At 45.1% G+C, this 16,116-nt stretch overlaps 2 protein-coding genes across 4 annotated transcripts in view; one reads left to right on the forward strand and one right to left on the reverse strand.

Moving 5' to 3' along the window:
* TMEM234 (transmembrane protein 234) overlaps positions 1 to 9,120 on the reverse strand; it is an 80,630-nt gene extending 71,510 nt beyond the window's left edge. The window contains exon 1 of one of the 2 annotated variants that reach the window (XM_078680702.1): positions 8,986 to 9,120. Coding sequence is in view for 1 of the 2 variants with exons in the window: in XM_078680701.1 (XP_078536827.1) it covers positions 8,913 to 8,925 (13 nt within the window). In the remaining variant the exon portion in view is untranslated. Of the gene's footprint in view, positions 1 to 8,912 lie in introns of both variants that reach the window. The other variant, XM_078680701.1, reaches the window with a different exon arrangement.
* Positions 9,004 to 16,116, forward strand: part of EIF3I (eukaryotic translation initiation factor 3 subunit I) — a 98,122-nt gene continuing 91,009 nt past the window's right edge. Inside the window, exon 1 of one of the 2 annotated variants that reach the window (XM_078680696.1) lies at positions 9,004 to 9,538. In XM_078680696.1, the coding sequence (XP_078536822.1) occupies positions 9,536 to 9,538 (3 nt within the window). In that variant the 5' untranslated portion in view covers positions 9,004 to 9,535. The remainder of the gene's footprint in view (positions 9,539 to 16,116) is intronic. The other variant, XM_078680699.1, reaches the window with a different exon arrangement.

Consider the following 16,116-nt stretch of genomic DNA (forward strand, 5'->3'; position numbering starts at 1 on the left):
TATCCGATTTGTCCGTTCTGATGGAAAATATCGTAGACTTTGACCAGATCCGACAGACTCAGGACTACTGGGTTGTGGTCGCTGAAGTGTGACCACACAGGCGAATATCCAAGAATCCTATCCCCCAGTGTTAAACTAGTGAAAATATAATCAATGATTGAATGATAACCGTTCCCCTTGAATGTGGGTATCTCCTTCTCCAATAATGTTGGGAGCATCAGACCGTTGTCTGCCAGGATTGTCTCGAGGAGACCGCCCTGTTCAGAATGTTCGAAATTGATGTCTCCCTGTTCTACAGGGCCAAATAGATCTAAAGACGGACACTCATCCGGACATCCGTGGATGTTAAAATCTCCCATGACTATGAGGAAACAGTGTCTATCATTTAACTCCTTATAGTTTTCCAAAAATAAGTTAAATGTGCCCAGATGCTCGGTCGTGATAACTCTATCAAAATAATTATAAAAATTAACGATTAAAATGGTTCCCACCCCACTTAAGAAGATTTGTACAGCCAGGATGTTCCGTGAACCAGTGTCTAGTTGGGTGTATACCCCTTGGATGGTGGCCGCAATTAGGGTGACCAAACCACCCTTCGCCCTCCCCATATTAGATTGGACCGCAGGAATATGGTAACACACGTAACCGTCCAAGCTCAAGATGTCACCTGTGTCCCACGTTTCCTGTAGGCCTATAATGTCGTTCATACTAATTAACTCTCTCCATACTGGGTCATCTATCTTGTTTTTGAGGCCAGCTACATTCCAGGTCATTAATTTTAAAGAACAATCTCGAGAACCTGGGGTTTCTGCCGTTATGGATATATTACAATTCAGGGGACCTGTTTCTTCTTCCGTTGTCGTTACATCAGGGACATTAACCGCGACAACAGGAGCGAGATTAGATTTTTGGCTACCTAGTCACTCATTTTCACCCAGATTTGAAAAAATATCAAATCTATTTAAAACGGGGACAGCAAAATCATAGGGCAATCTCCCTTTACATGGATCACTGTTCATTTGTCTGGTCTGAGGTGGTGGATAAAAAAGCCCAGGTGGAGTAGGTTTACATAGTCTTTTTCGATTCTAAATGACCCAGCCTGTCTCAATATATCATTGACCAGCCTTGGGGATCTAAAGCTTATGACCACACAGTCACCCTCTAGACTTTTTTTAGTGTTGCCCACCCATGGGACCCTTCTAACCATCAAAATATTATTTTCCAGGAATTCCCCCAAATCTGTTTTGCTTGACAGATAGAAGAGTGTTTTATTTTTTAATGAAGACCAGTGTTCATTTTGACCCTCCTTGATTTTCGGGACATTAGCGAGGATAATCGTATGGGGACAAGCCTCAGCTGGTAGATTTAGTGCTGACTCTCTCTTCTTAGAGGGTTGTGTGTGTGGGCCTGATCTCTCTTCTGGCACCTGAGAATCCTGTTTCTCCCTCATGGTGGCACCTGTCACTTTTGGGGCTCCGTAAGAATATTTGGTACACTATTTGGTGATTTCACTATAGAAACCGATGACCGAGCTTTCACTACTGTCCTTGACTGGGACAGAAACACCACCTGGAACACCCTTATACTTATCCAGGAGGCCCCCCAATCTTTTTATCTCAGCGGACATCCGGTCGAGCTTTGCCACTAAAGGTTTTATGATGCCCTTCAATCTTTAAATCAATGAGGCCAGCTAAATGGTTAAGCTGTTCGTCGTCTAATTTTACAGAGCTTACTCCTACTAGTGCATCATCTGCCTTTTCTAGGTTTTTAGGTCTCGCCTGTCGATGCGCATGCGCATCGAGCAAGGCGAGAGTATTGGGACTTATCCGCTCTTTATCCACACTGCAAGGAATCGTGGCGATTCCTTGCAGTGCCCGTGACTTTTAAGCTCAATGCGCATGTGCATTGAGCTTAAAAGCGCGTGCACGTCCGTCTTTGTTTACCCGCTCCGCCCCCTCCCCGCCGTCTCGCATTTCCCCTGTCGCACTTCTCCTCCCCCCTCCCCTCTCTTCCCTCCGTCTTGTTTATCTTGTTTTCCTCTCCCCGCCTGTCTCTGCAGTCGCATGTATTCTTGTTTTCCTCTCCCCGCCGCCTCACTTTCTCCTCGCTCTCAACTCCGACACACACTCCCAGGATGATGCTGAATTTGAAAGTCCGGTTTTTATCTTGTTTTCCTCTCCCCGCCTGTCTCTGCAGTCGCATGTATTCTTGTTTTCCTCTCCCCGCCGCCTCACTTTCTCCTCGCTCTCAACTCCGACACACACTCCCAGGATGATGCTGAATTTGAAAGTCCGGTTTTTATCTTGTTTTCCTCTCCCCGCCTGTCTCTGCAGTCGCATGTATTCTTGTTTTCCTCTCCCCGCCGCCTCACTTTCTCCTCGCTCTCAACTCCGACACACACTCCCAGGATGATGCTGAATTTGAAAGACCGGTTTCTAGATGACACCCAGAAGATTGTTGCCAGCCTCGTTTAACCCATCACAATTTATTTGTGTTTAATACGTTTCTTCGGAACTTGGTTAGCTCATGCTTTATCAAAATGAATAGCGCTATCAGATTGTCTTTTTTTAACATGCTCCATTACATAGCGCTTTACAGTGATTCATATAGAGCTTCCTATTACTGGCGAGGCGCCGAAGCGCGTTCGGAGGGCGAAGCGCGAAGCGCGTTTGGAGGGCGAATAGCTTGATCAGATTGCCTTATTTGATCATCTTCAGTTACATAGCGCTTCGTAGTGCTTCATACAACTCTTCGCATCGAGGCACTGTAGCGTCTTCCATGGGCTGCTCCTCTTTTGAAATACACTATTGACTTTGCACATGCGAGGGATTACGTTGGGCGGCGGAAACATATTTAAGTGTGCCTTCATCACTCTTGCCCTAATGCACTGCAGATGATTATGAAACAGAAGTACTCCTTACAGCGAAGCCATTCTTAATGCTTCTTCACAACATCGAGCCTCGAGCCCTCACTTTTGTGTCTAAATGCGAAATATTCCAGAGCGCAGAGAGCCTAGAAGAGCTCAGATGCTCTTTTTAATTGAGAGTTACAACAAGGAGGTCCTCACCTCACTCTGCATTTGCTGCACTTTCTCGTAGTGCATTTACGGGATTGTAGCATGTTTAGACATATTTGATTGTGTGTGGTGAAAACACTGCTTTTCACCCATTAAAAGTTGCATGGAATGGCCCACGCATTCTTTTTGCAGCTATATAAGTTGGTCAAACACACTGTCCCGGCATTAGTGCTCTCTCCTCCCCCCCCCCCTCTCTGTTGGTGTCTCCTTGAATCTGTGTGTCACACCATTTGTTGTCTGAGCCTCGGCATCAAAGGGTCCGCTCCCCCGCCCCATCAGGACCCACCCCCCTCCCTCGGTGTCACCTCTCATTTGCAATGCAATCGCGGGCCGCGGCACTCGTGCTTTAGCTGTAAACATCTCAAGTTACAGCTCGGTGCCGCGATTGCATTCAAATGCTTGTTTCATGTACTTCCTTTCATGTTCCTATTCTTTTTCCCCTTCAGGCAACTTTTCCCTTTCTTCTTTCTTCACCTCTCGTCATCATCTTCCTTCCCTCGTAGTTCATTCCTTTTCTCCCCTTTCCTTCCCTTCTGAGTTGTCGCTTCTTCTCCCATCCTTTCCCTCTGCTTATGAATATCTAAGCTCTTCTTTCCCTCTCTCTCATTTTCCTGTTCCCCTGTGACCTTTCTCTTCGTCCTTCTTCTTCAAGATCATTTCTCCTTTCTTTTCCCCTTAATTCTGCTGTCCTTCTGAACCCCTTCGTCTTTCCACTCGCTCTCTTCCTATTGTCTTTCCTTTAGCTCTTTTCTCTTTCCTGTCTCTCTCTCGCTCCTTTCATCGCTCTTTCTTTTCTATACTCAGCAGCATTCCACCGGGGGCTGCTGCATCCCCCACATCTCTGCTGAGAATGCCAAGCAGACAAAGCTCGCCGTGTCTCTAAATATTAAACCACAAAATGTTTACCACACATTTTGGACCAGAAACAAAATACCTCTTTCTAAATATCTCTAGTTTTTTTTTTCAGACCGGGCTCCCATCCCTGTAATGCCAGTCACGGATTGGCTCTGGGTTACCCCGACCCTACATGCCTTCGGCGCTGCCCTCTTTTAAGCCTTGTTTTTTTCATGGCGTGTGATTTATTTTACAACTTGGCAGGGAATGTTTGCATCTGTACACTGCTTAAATCACATGTAATACATTTTTGCTAACACGAGCAATTGAAATTCGCATGCGGTTATAGAGTGTTATTTTTGTTGCTAACATGAACAATTAAAATTTCCATGCGGTTATACAGTGTAATTTTTGTTTGAAAAGTAGGGTACATATTTTTGTTTAGTTGATTGTGTGTGGTGAAAACGCAGCTTTTCACCCATTAAAAGTTGCGTGGAATGGCCCACGCGTTCTTCTCGCAGCTATATAAGTCGGTCAAACACAAACCCTGAGCACACCAACAAGAAAACAATGTACTTTAACACTAGAATGTTTGTTGAGCGGATGATTTTCCTTCATAAATTGTCATATGCAAAACCATGAGTTAACACAACTGTATAACTTAATAGGAAAACTATAACTCGGATTTCAAACTCATTTGCTCCTTTTGCCAGGGGTGTAGCTTGGTCTGTAAAAATTGGGGAGAGTGGGAGGGGATCAGCTTCACATTTACCAACAATCACATTGGCATGCCTTTCTCCTTATTGCCGTTGCGCGTCGTTATTTTCCTTGCACCTTGCTTCTTTCAATTTTTATGGTTTTTTTTTAAACAAGCACGGCACAATTTCATTTTAGCAGCCGCGCACCTTCAGTTTCTTTTTTTCCAGCATTGCAGCTTGCTCCTCATTGTGTCCCGTGTCATTCCGCTCCAGCATCCATGCTTGTGGTTCCCTGATCTTTTGTGTGTCTCACTGTTTCTTGGGTCACTTTATATCACTGTCACAGCATTAGTGCTCTCTCTTCCCCCCCCCCCTCTCTCTGTTGGTGTCTACTTGAATCTGTGTGTCTGAGTCTTAGTGTATGTGTCTTCCTGTGCCAATGGCTCCCTGTCTCACTGTTGGTGTCTCAGTATTAATGTGTCCTACTCCATGTTGATATCGCCTACTCTGTGTCTCCCTATCTTCATATCAGTGTCTCCCTCTCCTATTACAGTTGGTGTCTTCCTATCTTAGTGTGTCCCTGTCTTCTTGTCTCAGTGTCCATATGTCCTTGTCTAGGTCTCCCTGCTCCAATGTCTGCTCTCGGTATCTCATCGTCTCAGAGTCTGTACCTTCCCTCTCTTTGCCAGTGTCTCCTTATCTCAATTTTTCCCTGTCTCAGCGTTGTTTTCTCCGTCTCAATGTTTTCTCCCTATCTCCATGTTGGTGTCTCCCTCTCTGTGCCGTTTTTCCCTGCCTCAGTGTCCGTGTCTCCCTGTCTTAATGTTGGTGTCTCCTTCTCTGTGTATTAGCGTCTCTCTGTCTCAATGTCAATGTCACCCTCAGTGTCTGTCTCCTTCGCTCTGTCAGTGTGTCTCTCTCTCTGTTTTCCCTTTGTGTTATTTTCTCCCTCTCTTTCTCAATGTCTCCCTGTTTCAGTGTTTGTGTCTCAGTGTCCGTGTCTCCCTGGCTCACTCAGCGCAACCACAGCATCACTCAGCGCAACCACAGCATCACTCAGCGCAACCACAGCATCACTCAGCGCAACCACAGCATCACTCAGCGCAAGCACAGCATCACTCAGCGCAACCACTGCATCACTCAACGCAACCACAGCATCACTCAGCGCAACCACAGTATCACTCCGCACCACCACAGCATCACTGGTTCAAATATGTTCTTTCAATCTTTCAAGCTGTTTTCAAGCTTTCAAGCTTTATTACAAATCACAAAAAGATGTTAATATTTCACTTCTGTTCTTGGATTTTCGTCACAATAAAAAACACTGAACATAATCTTCACAAAAGTTATTTACAAAAGTTTAAGCTATTGACATTACAAATTAAATAAATTATTTAAGTATTAATTATGTAAAAAATTAAAAGCCATTGTATTTGTAATATCAATACATCTAAGTCACGTAAATACAAAACATGTAGCATTACAAATGCTATAGGTGTCACATTTGCGAAAGTTATAACTATTGGCATTGTAAATGATAAAGCTATTAATTTAGCTATTTTAAAAAACAACATAAAATAAAAAAAAATGTAATTTATAAGACCAATAGCTCAAACTTTCCTAATGCGAGACCTATTGCATTTCCAATGCTTGTTAGTGGGTGTAATGGGGGTGAGTGCTTTTTTCCTTGTTAAACGGGTACCCATACGTTTCGACAGAGTTTTTCTACAAGCTCTGACCGCTCTGGGAGCAGGGGTTGAAGGATGCTGTGCCATAGAGTCCGTTAGAACCTCCAAGTCCAACTCGACAAGTTCGGGCGGTTCCATAACAAGGGAATCGTTATTGTCATGGATGCTACAGTCACCCTGTCCCAGTGCGATCGGAGCGGACACGGCGTGACCGGCAACTGCGAAGCCGTTCCCCTCACGGCGTGTCCGGTAAGTTATTGCTGCCCCCAGGAGCTCCGGGCGCTCCGTTTATTTAAGCGCCTCCGGGCGCGCTGGTGTCGTGGCGTGGTTGCAGCGCGCCTCCCTCGGGCTGCTGGGAGTGGTAGTCCGGTCGATGGAACAGCCGTTCCCCTCACGGCGTGACCGGCAACTGCGAAGCCGTTCCCCTCACGGCGTGTCCGGTAAGTTATTGCTGCCCCCCTTATCAAAATAATTACATGTGAACAGCAGCTATATACAATGATATGTGCTGGGAAAATGGGTCGCTTCTTCTTTTTGTCGACGGCGTTTCGACCCTCAAAACAATGTGGGGTCTCTTCAGGACGATTGATGAAGGGACATCTAAATGTATGATTACGCAGCTTTGTAAAAATGATGAGCCTCACATGAGGACCCGTCCGGGTACTCAATGTGAGGACAGGCTGTCAATCCAATAGGGTATGTAGGTAGGCCAGAGGGGCTCAATTAATTTTACGCCACAGCCGTAGCGTTGTAGAATCCCTTTGTGGATTAACAGTGATAAAACACTGGGAGTTTCTCTCAGTAGAAGATTAGTAAAGCGGGACAGTGCTCTGTGTGTAGATTCAGAAAAAGCTGTGTTAGTCAGCTTGATCGGGTACAATGAGACAGCCCCAAGCCACTCTCCCCGCACAGCATTGGGGTCGGTGTGACAGAAAAGTAAACATGCATCGATTTAGGCCTGGTAAATTTTTTTACCATTGTTTCACAGTGGTACACTACCCAGGAGTGACGCATTATAAGAAAATCCAAACCCGTAAAATTATTTTGACTTTATCTTACATTCCATAAAAGAATTTGCATTCTAATGTAGTGTTTTTATGAAACAGATAGGCCTCTTCTACAGTGCACTGACTGAGTTGGTTGGTTATAACTGTCTGAGTTAGTTAAAACTTATAGGTGAGTGCTTATTATGGAGTATGATAGAGCGTTGTGTGGCTGAGGCTGAAGGCTTAGAGAGCTTCCTGCAGTGCCTGTCGGTGGGTCAAATAAAGATGTTCAGACTATCCAACCCTTGGCCTCTCGGCAGAGAGATGTTCACATGTCTGCCAATTGTGATTTCTATCTTATATAAAAGTGTGTTAAGGAGTAATAAGCAGATGTCAAAATACTAAGCGCATAAAAATAAAAGTGTGCTTGAAGGTGAGGAAAGAGAGGGTGGGTAGGTGCGTGGTGAAGGGGGCCATACACGTAGTGCTTGCAGGACCCTGAAAAATAAGAGGCTGAGGAAAGATATGATGCAATATATGCAGAATAAGGTTTTCAAAAAGATGCAAAGAAAAAGGGAGGGACCTGTGGCTCATGGTGAAAGACTGCAAATGAAAGCAGCGTGAAACGAGAACAGAAAGCAATCAGAACCTCCAAAGACCAATAACCCTTTCACAGATCTTAGTAATGGTTAATTACTGCTTACATTTACTTGCAAGAAAGTATCACTCAGTGTCGCTCATTTGACAGTAGAATTTCACTCATATGCAGGTCCACTGGAATTATGTGGCAGGGGAGGGTCAAATTATGCAGCAGGGTACAGTAAATTGTGAGGCAAGAAAAGGCCAATTATGCTGCTTATGCAGCACATTTTGTGATGGTATTACTTCAGTATTTTGTCATTTTTAAGCTTGCTAACAGTGTGTGGGCATTTGTTGTGCCTCATTAGTACCAGCTTAACACCCAACGATAGCAAGAAACTATATAAAGGGCCTTCCACTGCTCAGCAACACGTGTTGTAGTGTTTTTACTAACTTTTGAACCATTCGAGTTAGAAACAACGTTGTTTTTTAAATCTGCAGATTATGCAGCAGATGATGGATTATGTGGCAAATGCAGCAAATCTACAATTATGCGAAAATACCAGCACAATCTCATAATTCCAGTGGCCCTGCTCATATGCACACTGACACCACCAAAATGTCACACTTAAGCGGTTTGTAAACTTGGCAGCTATGTGTCTGGTGATTTGCAGCAGTTTTAAGATCTTTTCGAGTTTCTCGTTGCTCAAATGGGTGTAATTTCTGATATTCATAAGTTTCCCTTGTGTTCATTGCTTTATTTTTGCTCGCAAGTTTGTGTCACTCAAAGTCGTTGAATGTCACTGATAATTACACTGACATTATGAAAATGTCACACATAAGCAATCTGAACCCTTGGCAGCTATGTAAAAGGTGTTATTTATCGCACCTGATAAATAAATAACCCGTCTTATCGTTATTTATCAGGAGCAACACTTCAACTCATAATCAAGCCATAAGTGAGAGCTGCAACAGAAACTTTTCTTACCTTGGAATAACTACCGATCAAAAACACTAAGCACAAGAAAGCTCGTTCGCATCGGATACTCACCTGCTGATGCCATGTTAACCGAAGCATCAAAAACACTTCTTTAAACATTCACTTCCGCCTTGCAATTAGTTACCTTCCCCCTCTGTTCTGTCACATTCTCTCCCGTCTATCCTCGCAGTTGTTTTATTTCATCTTCATTACAATGCGACAAGGGTTGAAGCAGGGAGCACCCAAAACTCGAGTTTCCGTTGCATACTTTAGGAATAGATTTCTTAAAAACGTGGCAGTGTTGCATACAACTCTACCCACAGAATCAGGATGGATTATTAGTCTGACTCCATCCGTGCAGTATTTCGGAAAAAGTGACTTTGTGTGTGTACGTTAGTCTCGCGCAGCCTTCCTTGGGATTTTTTTGAGAACATTTTTATTTGAACCACCAAACAAAACACGCGGAGTCATCTAGAAGACCAGGATCACCCGTCAAACTTAACTACTGGCCGTGTTCGTGCACCAGCCTAAAATGGCGGTGCTCGAAATATGATCGGTCCGTCTTGCAGATACTAGGTTGTTTTTAGTCCGTTGTTTATGTCGTTCGTAGTAACCCGGAAACAGTCCTCTCTTGCTTCCTTTTTCATCTCACACGTTAAGTGTCGCAGGAGAGGCCCAAGTTCGGCACCGGCATCATGGTAAGAATGAGGGAAGCAGGGTGGATCATGGGTACCAAACTTAGTGTGCGATGGGCAAAGTGGAGAGGAAACATGGGGTGATTGAGATAAAGAGAAAGTGAGTCTAAACCATACTTTAAATGGCGATCATGTGGGTTTGAATACACACATGAAATGTGGGAAAGGTTTAGATAGGTGCCAAATTGTTTAGTGGGCGCCAGGCAAATATAGTCTGTTCTAAACAGAACTGTACTGTATTTTTGTATTGATTATACAACATTCGACGAAGAAGTGAAGGATGTTGCAAAGATATATTATATAGACAAATAATTCGATGTCACTATGTTAAGTATACTCGACACTTATGAGTTCTCAACTTCTTTATTCATAAACCAACACGCAAGGCTGAAGCTGCAGTCAGCTCGGCGATCAGCTGGTAACTGTCACATCTGACAGTTATCAGCTGGTGACCTCACTGCTGGAACGGTGTCCTCGCAGGGACACTGGCGAGCACACCGGGTATGGTGTCCTATGAGGGACACACGTATGATAATCACAACACATCCCCCTCCTTTGGGGAGTACTGGAACAATTAAGAACAGGAAGGGAGCATAAGGCTCCGCTATCCACATATATAGTCCTTAAGTTTAGCTGACGGTCCTAACAGTCTACCAGTCCTGCTTCTGTCCACAGGTCGCGCCAGGTCACAGACAGGGATGGCAGGTAGCCTGCGCCTTGCGCCTACAGGTCTGGATGAAGAGGCCAAACGGTCCCCTGATTGGGTGTCATCGTGCACACCATCATCACTTCTCCGTCCTGGGGTTGCAGAAAGTTCAATGTCAGATTTAGTGTCAGAAAAATATTGTCTTGCCGTACTTCCCTTCCGCGTACTGGATTGCTCTGCAGTAGCATCGAAAAGTGTGTTTCCCACTGTATCGTTCTCGGGATATCTGCGAGCTGACAGTGCTGTGAAATGCCAGGCCTTCCCATCCCTCAGGCGTGCAAAATTGCAGTACCCTTCACGAACGGCTACAGGTTTGGTGTATCTCTCTTGGCCCTTGCCGACGTGTCCGCTTCTTCTTGCCTTCACCACATATCCTGCCTTGATTTCCACCTCCTTGCACCCATGTTTTTTGTCGTAGTAACTCTTACTCCTAGATTGTGCTTGAGCCAGTCTTCCTTTCACCACCTCTGAAGACCAGTGTACTCTTTGGGCAGCTTTAACCCAGCCCACATTGTCCTTCGTAAGTGGAGTCCGTCCACGCATGAGTTCGAATGGGCTGTGGCCAATAGACTCACACGGCGTTATTCTGTAGGCCCACACTGTCTTCAGCATTTCTTTCTTCCAGTCCAGATGGTTTGAGGTGGCAATCTGAATGATACCTTCAAGTACTTTTTTAAATCTCTCTACGGCTCCGTTGGCTGCTTGGTGGTATATTGACGTTGTTATGTGTTCAATGTGGTGCTTCTTCATGTATTCTTCGAATAGGTCTGAGGTGAATTGTACTCTGTTGTCACTTACAACTCTTTTTGGTAATCCCTCACGCGTAAAAGTGTCTTCCAAGAATTGGACTACGTGTTGAGAGTCAGCTTTTCTGGTGACTCTTACTTCTGGCCATTTCGTGTAGTGGTCATTTATAACAATTATGTATTGTAGTTCGTTCTCATCAGACACCGGTCCTATCATGTCAATGCCAATCATTTCCCAAGGCATGGATGGGCACTGTATTGGCTGCCGGGAAGGTCTGTAAGTCACTTGAGTTTTATCTGCTTCCACACATTTACAGTTTCTCACCTTATTTTCTACGTCTCGACTGATGCCTGGCCACCAATACATGTTTCCCACCTTGTTTTTACTTTTGGCGATGCCCAGATGTCCTTCATGGCATTCTTCTAGTATTTTTTTCCGGATATCCATCGGCGGTACGTATCTTCCGCTTCTCATAAGTAGTCCATCTTCTATGGATAATTCATCCTTCACTTCCCAGAAAAGTTTCATTCCATCTTTTAGTTTATTCTCGTTAGACCAACCTTCTTTGACCATTTGGATTACCATTCCTGTGTCTTTGTCCTTCATTTGTTCCTCCATCCATTCATCCCTTGTTATTCTGCTGGAACATTCCCATACATTTGCCGTGCATAACTCATCCACTTCATTTGTTTCAGTGTCATTGTCGGTCTTGATAGGCATTCTACTTTGTAATTCTGCGTAGTCGTCGGTGTCTGACATGCTAAGCACGGGCCCACGGCTGTTAGAATCCAGCTTGATTCCCAGACTTCCTTGCTCCATCCATCCAAGTACAGATGGTCCAACTTTTGATACATAGAGTTTACATTGAGCCTCTCTACTCTTGAATATGAACCTGAGACTTCTGTACCCTAATATTTCAATAGGTTTCTCATTGAATGATTTAATAATTATATCTGGTTCATAGAGTTTCTCACCGATCACCTCCTTTGCTTCCCATACTTTTTCGTTCACGATAGTGTAAGGCGAGCCTGAATCTGCCTCTATGCTTATTTCCACCCCACCAATAGTCATGGTACACGTCGGTTTTCTTGTCTTAGCTCCTTTTCCTGTTTCTTTTACCTCTTCTTGTTCATCGTCTATGTTGAGGATGTACATGTTGATGTCTTCATCTGTGTCATTATCCAACTCATCTTCTTCGTCTACCACTGCTTTTACATGTTGTGGTTTTTAGGTCTCGTCCTTTTCCATTGCGAAGCAATGGGAAATGGGGGAGAATTCATGTGCTCCATCGGATAGTCAAACCACCACTTTTGTCCGTGGCGTTTTCTTCGAGTGCACGTACAGGCACGCGCATTTGGCCATCTGTTCCTGTTCCTAATGGCCCTCCCCCTCCCCCAGCACAGAGCGCGCATCGCGGCCGCACAGCACATCAAAGGGCTTCTCCCAGCGTGTGCTGTGCGGCTTCTCCTCCCCTAATTATGTGGCCGGCTGCAACGTGTATTGGCAAGGTTTGTTTAACAATGTTCTTGCTATTGTTGGTGTCTCTTAATTTTCTCTTGAAATTGTTTCTTCTTTTTTAAACACGCTCACACCTTTTGCCCATGTTCTCACTGCACAAAACTCATAAATAAATATATACATTTAAAAAACGATTGGCATACTTTCCGTTATATACTCATTTGTTTACACGTGATACGTCATTGAGCATGTAATCTTTCACTTTAATTCATTTTGAATCTCTTGTCAGAAGCTCTTCTACTGGCACCACCTCGCTGGTCTCTTGCTTGGGCCGAGTCAGCCGTCCCTGCAGCGTCTCTTCCTGCCCGTCCGTCAGCTAGGCTCGGAATTTAACCAAATAAATTAAAAGGCAGCCTGCTAGCTCTCCACACACCGCCGCACCCGCCTTGCCTCAAGCGCCACCACAAGCCAGTTTGGAATTAGTTTTAGTGTGCAAGCTCGTAGAGTGCTATTTAGAAAACAATCATAAAGCCGGCCAATTTGCAGCTGTTCGTGGTAGGTTTTTTGTAGTTATCGCTCTCCTTAGGTGCAAATGAGATGCCTTACTCACCACTGAACACTTTACCCGACTTTTTAAAAAAAACATTTTTTAAATCGTTGCAGTTTGTTGGGAAACTGCTTGAAATCCAGGATAAATCTAGAAAACTGCTGCCTACTTCAGGGGAACAAAAGGTGTCTGGAAAGTTAACTTATAAAGTGGCGGTGGAGCTGCACTGGAAGTGAAATGGAGATCTGGAAAAGGTTCTGCTAGCCCCATGTTGCACCGAGCGAGCCCAGATGGTGCTCGCAAGAGAGCGCCGATAGGGATACCACGCTTGTTTTTTCATAGTGCACTGCACAGTCAGTACCACACAAGCACGAGCATCTCCGTAATCCGCCTGCCCCCACCAGGCTCGCATTCCCGCCCCCTCACCAGGCCGCACATCTGCCTGCCACACTTCTCCTCCCCTCGCACGCATTCCGCTGCCCCTCCTTTCTCCCCCCCCCCCCCACCCCCACCAGAAGCCTCGCAAAATAACCCCTCCTTTCTCCCCCTGCCCTGCTGCTCCCTTGATCCATTCTGGCTCTTTTTATTATTATTATACCTCCTTGCAGCCCTTTCAGTCCATTAGAAGACGTGCAAGTTGTTTATCAAGCATGCAAGCGCCACTCACACATGAAGCGCCACTCACACATGCAACGCCACTCACACATGCAACGCCACTCACACACGCAACGCCACTCACACACGCAACGCCACTCACACACGCAACGCCACTCACACACGCAACGCCACTCACACACGCAACGCCACTCACACACGCAACGCCACTCACCCACGCAACGCCACTCACCCACGCAACGCCACTCACCCACGCAACGCCACTCACCCACGCAACGCCACTCACCCACGCAACGCCACTCACCCACGCAACGCCACTCACCCACGCAACGCCACTCACACACTCAACGCCACTCACACATTGTGGGTGCAGATTGTGGGTGCAGATTGTGGGTGCAGATTGTGGGTGCAGATTCAGGGTGCAGATTGTGGGTGCAGATTCAGAGTGCAGATTCAGAGTGCAGATTCAGAGAAAACGCAGCAGCACCACCACCATTGCAATGCAATAGGTCTCGTTTTAACGCCACTCACACACGCAATGCCACTCACACACGCAACGCCACTCACACACGCAACGCCACTCACACACGCAACGCCTCTCACACACGCAACGCCTCTCACACACGCAACGCCACTCACACACGCAACGCCACTCACACACGCAACGCCACTCACACACGCAACGCCACTCACACACGCAACGCCACTCACCCACGCAACGCCACTCACCCACGCAACGCCACTCACCCACGCAACGCCACTCACCCACGCAACGCCACTCACCCACGCAACGCCACTCACAGATTGTGGGTGCAGATTGTGGGTGCAGATTCAGAGTGCAGATTCAGAGAAAACGCAGCAGCACCACCACCATTGCAATGCAATAGGTCTCGTTTTAACGCAAATTTAAGCTATAGGCCTTGTAAATGACAAAGCCTTTTATTTATGTTCCAAAAACCAGAACGCAAAAATAAAGGGCATTATCATTTACAATGCTAATAGTTCAGACTCGCGTTATTGCGAAACCTATTGCATTGCAAATGCTTGTTTCCTATTACATGCCTTGTTGAAATGTCCAATTAGGCCACAGAAAGTGCACTTTGCTTCACGGGCGGGGCATCTAAAATCATATGCCATGTGTGCAGTGCTTAGTCATCGGTAACAATATCCTTTCCCCCGTTTCTCTTGTCTTCTTTCTGGTTGGTTAGTGTCTTCCTTTCTTACAGTGTGCTTGCTGTCTTTCCAACCTTTTTGATCGGACACTTTACTGCCATGGTCACTTTCTTTCTTTAGTTTATCGTCCTTTAACACCGCTTTCGCACATCGTCCAGTGAGTTCTGCTTTCCTAGCTATATCTATTATGTTTTGCAGTGGGTACTCCCCCCCCCCTTTGCCCAAAGATTATCTTGAATGTTTTCGTTTGAGCCTTACATTACTATTTGGTCCCTTATTAGTTCATCGTGTAGTCCTCCGAAACGACATTTAATTGCTAGGTCTTTTAGAGCAGATACATAGTCGTCTATTGTCTCCTTCTTCCCTTGTTTCCTATGGAAAAATTTGTATCTGTCTACCCCAACACAAACTGTAGGTTTATAGTATGCGTTTAGGTCATCAATAGCGTTGGAGAATACATCACCATCATTTACACCCCTTCTTTTCTTGTTTATGGAATTATAAACTTTTATTCCTCCTGCACCTAAGTTGTGCATTAACATCTTGTATTTTTTTCAGGTTTTAATTCTGCATCTTCTTCAATTGTGGAAATATAATTGAGGAAATAGTTCCTCCACTCTTCCCACTTTAAAACTGGTACACTACCAGCACGTAGAAATGACTCTGGGGGTGATAGATTCCATATGCAACCGGTTGCTAAGTCACTCATTCTGATTGTTATGTGTAATTCCTTCTGTAAATATGACTTCTCTATGTATAGCCACTACTGCACCAGTTTGACCTTTCTTTTTCTGTAGCTAGATTGATTTTACTAAAGTCCCATAAGCGTTTTCTAATCGCTAATTTTTAAGTCACTGTATGCTGCTGCAATGATCTATGTTATTTGATTAACTTGAATTTACCGTTTTTCTTCTGGTTTTTGGTGTTACTCCGATGCACAGCTGCTCCTCTAGTTTCTGTAGAGATGTGCTTAGGTCACGTCGTGTTTGCACTCTGCGCTCACTTCCTCGTTTTTTTTCTGATGAACTAGTCCGCTGAGTTCAATTTATATTTCAACAACACCTAAAATGGCCGCCAACGTCAATTTCGTATCGACGCGATGACGTGGTGGCCGGCTCCGATACTCCTTAGCTGCTCGTTGACAGTTCACTGCTGCGGCCGTTTGTTTTGTCCGTTGGCTTGGCAGCTGAACGTTTTCTTCTCAAACGCTTGGTTCTAGCGCTCAGTTCCTTTATTTCCAAATTACCAGATTAATTTCTGCTTTCCATTCATTTTCGCCGCTAGTTGCTGCATATAAGTTTATCTTCTGCGCATTTGTTTCCACACACTCAGTTC

Source organism: Lissotriton helveticus, chromosome 3_1, assembly GCF_964261635.1.
Source record: "Lissotriton helveticus chromosome 3_1, aLisHel1.1, whole genome shotgun sequence".
Lineage (NCBI taxonomy): Eukaryota > Metazoa > Chordata > Amphibia > Caudata > Salamandridae > Lissotriton > Lissotriton helveticus.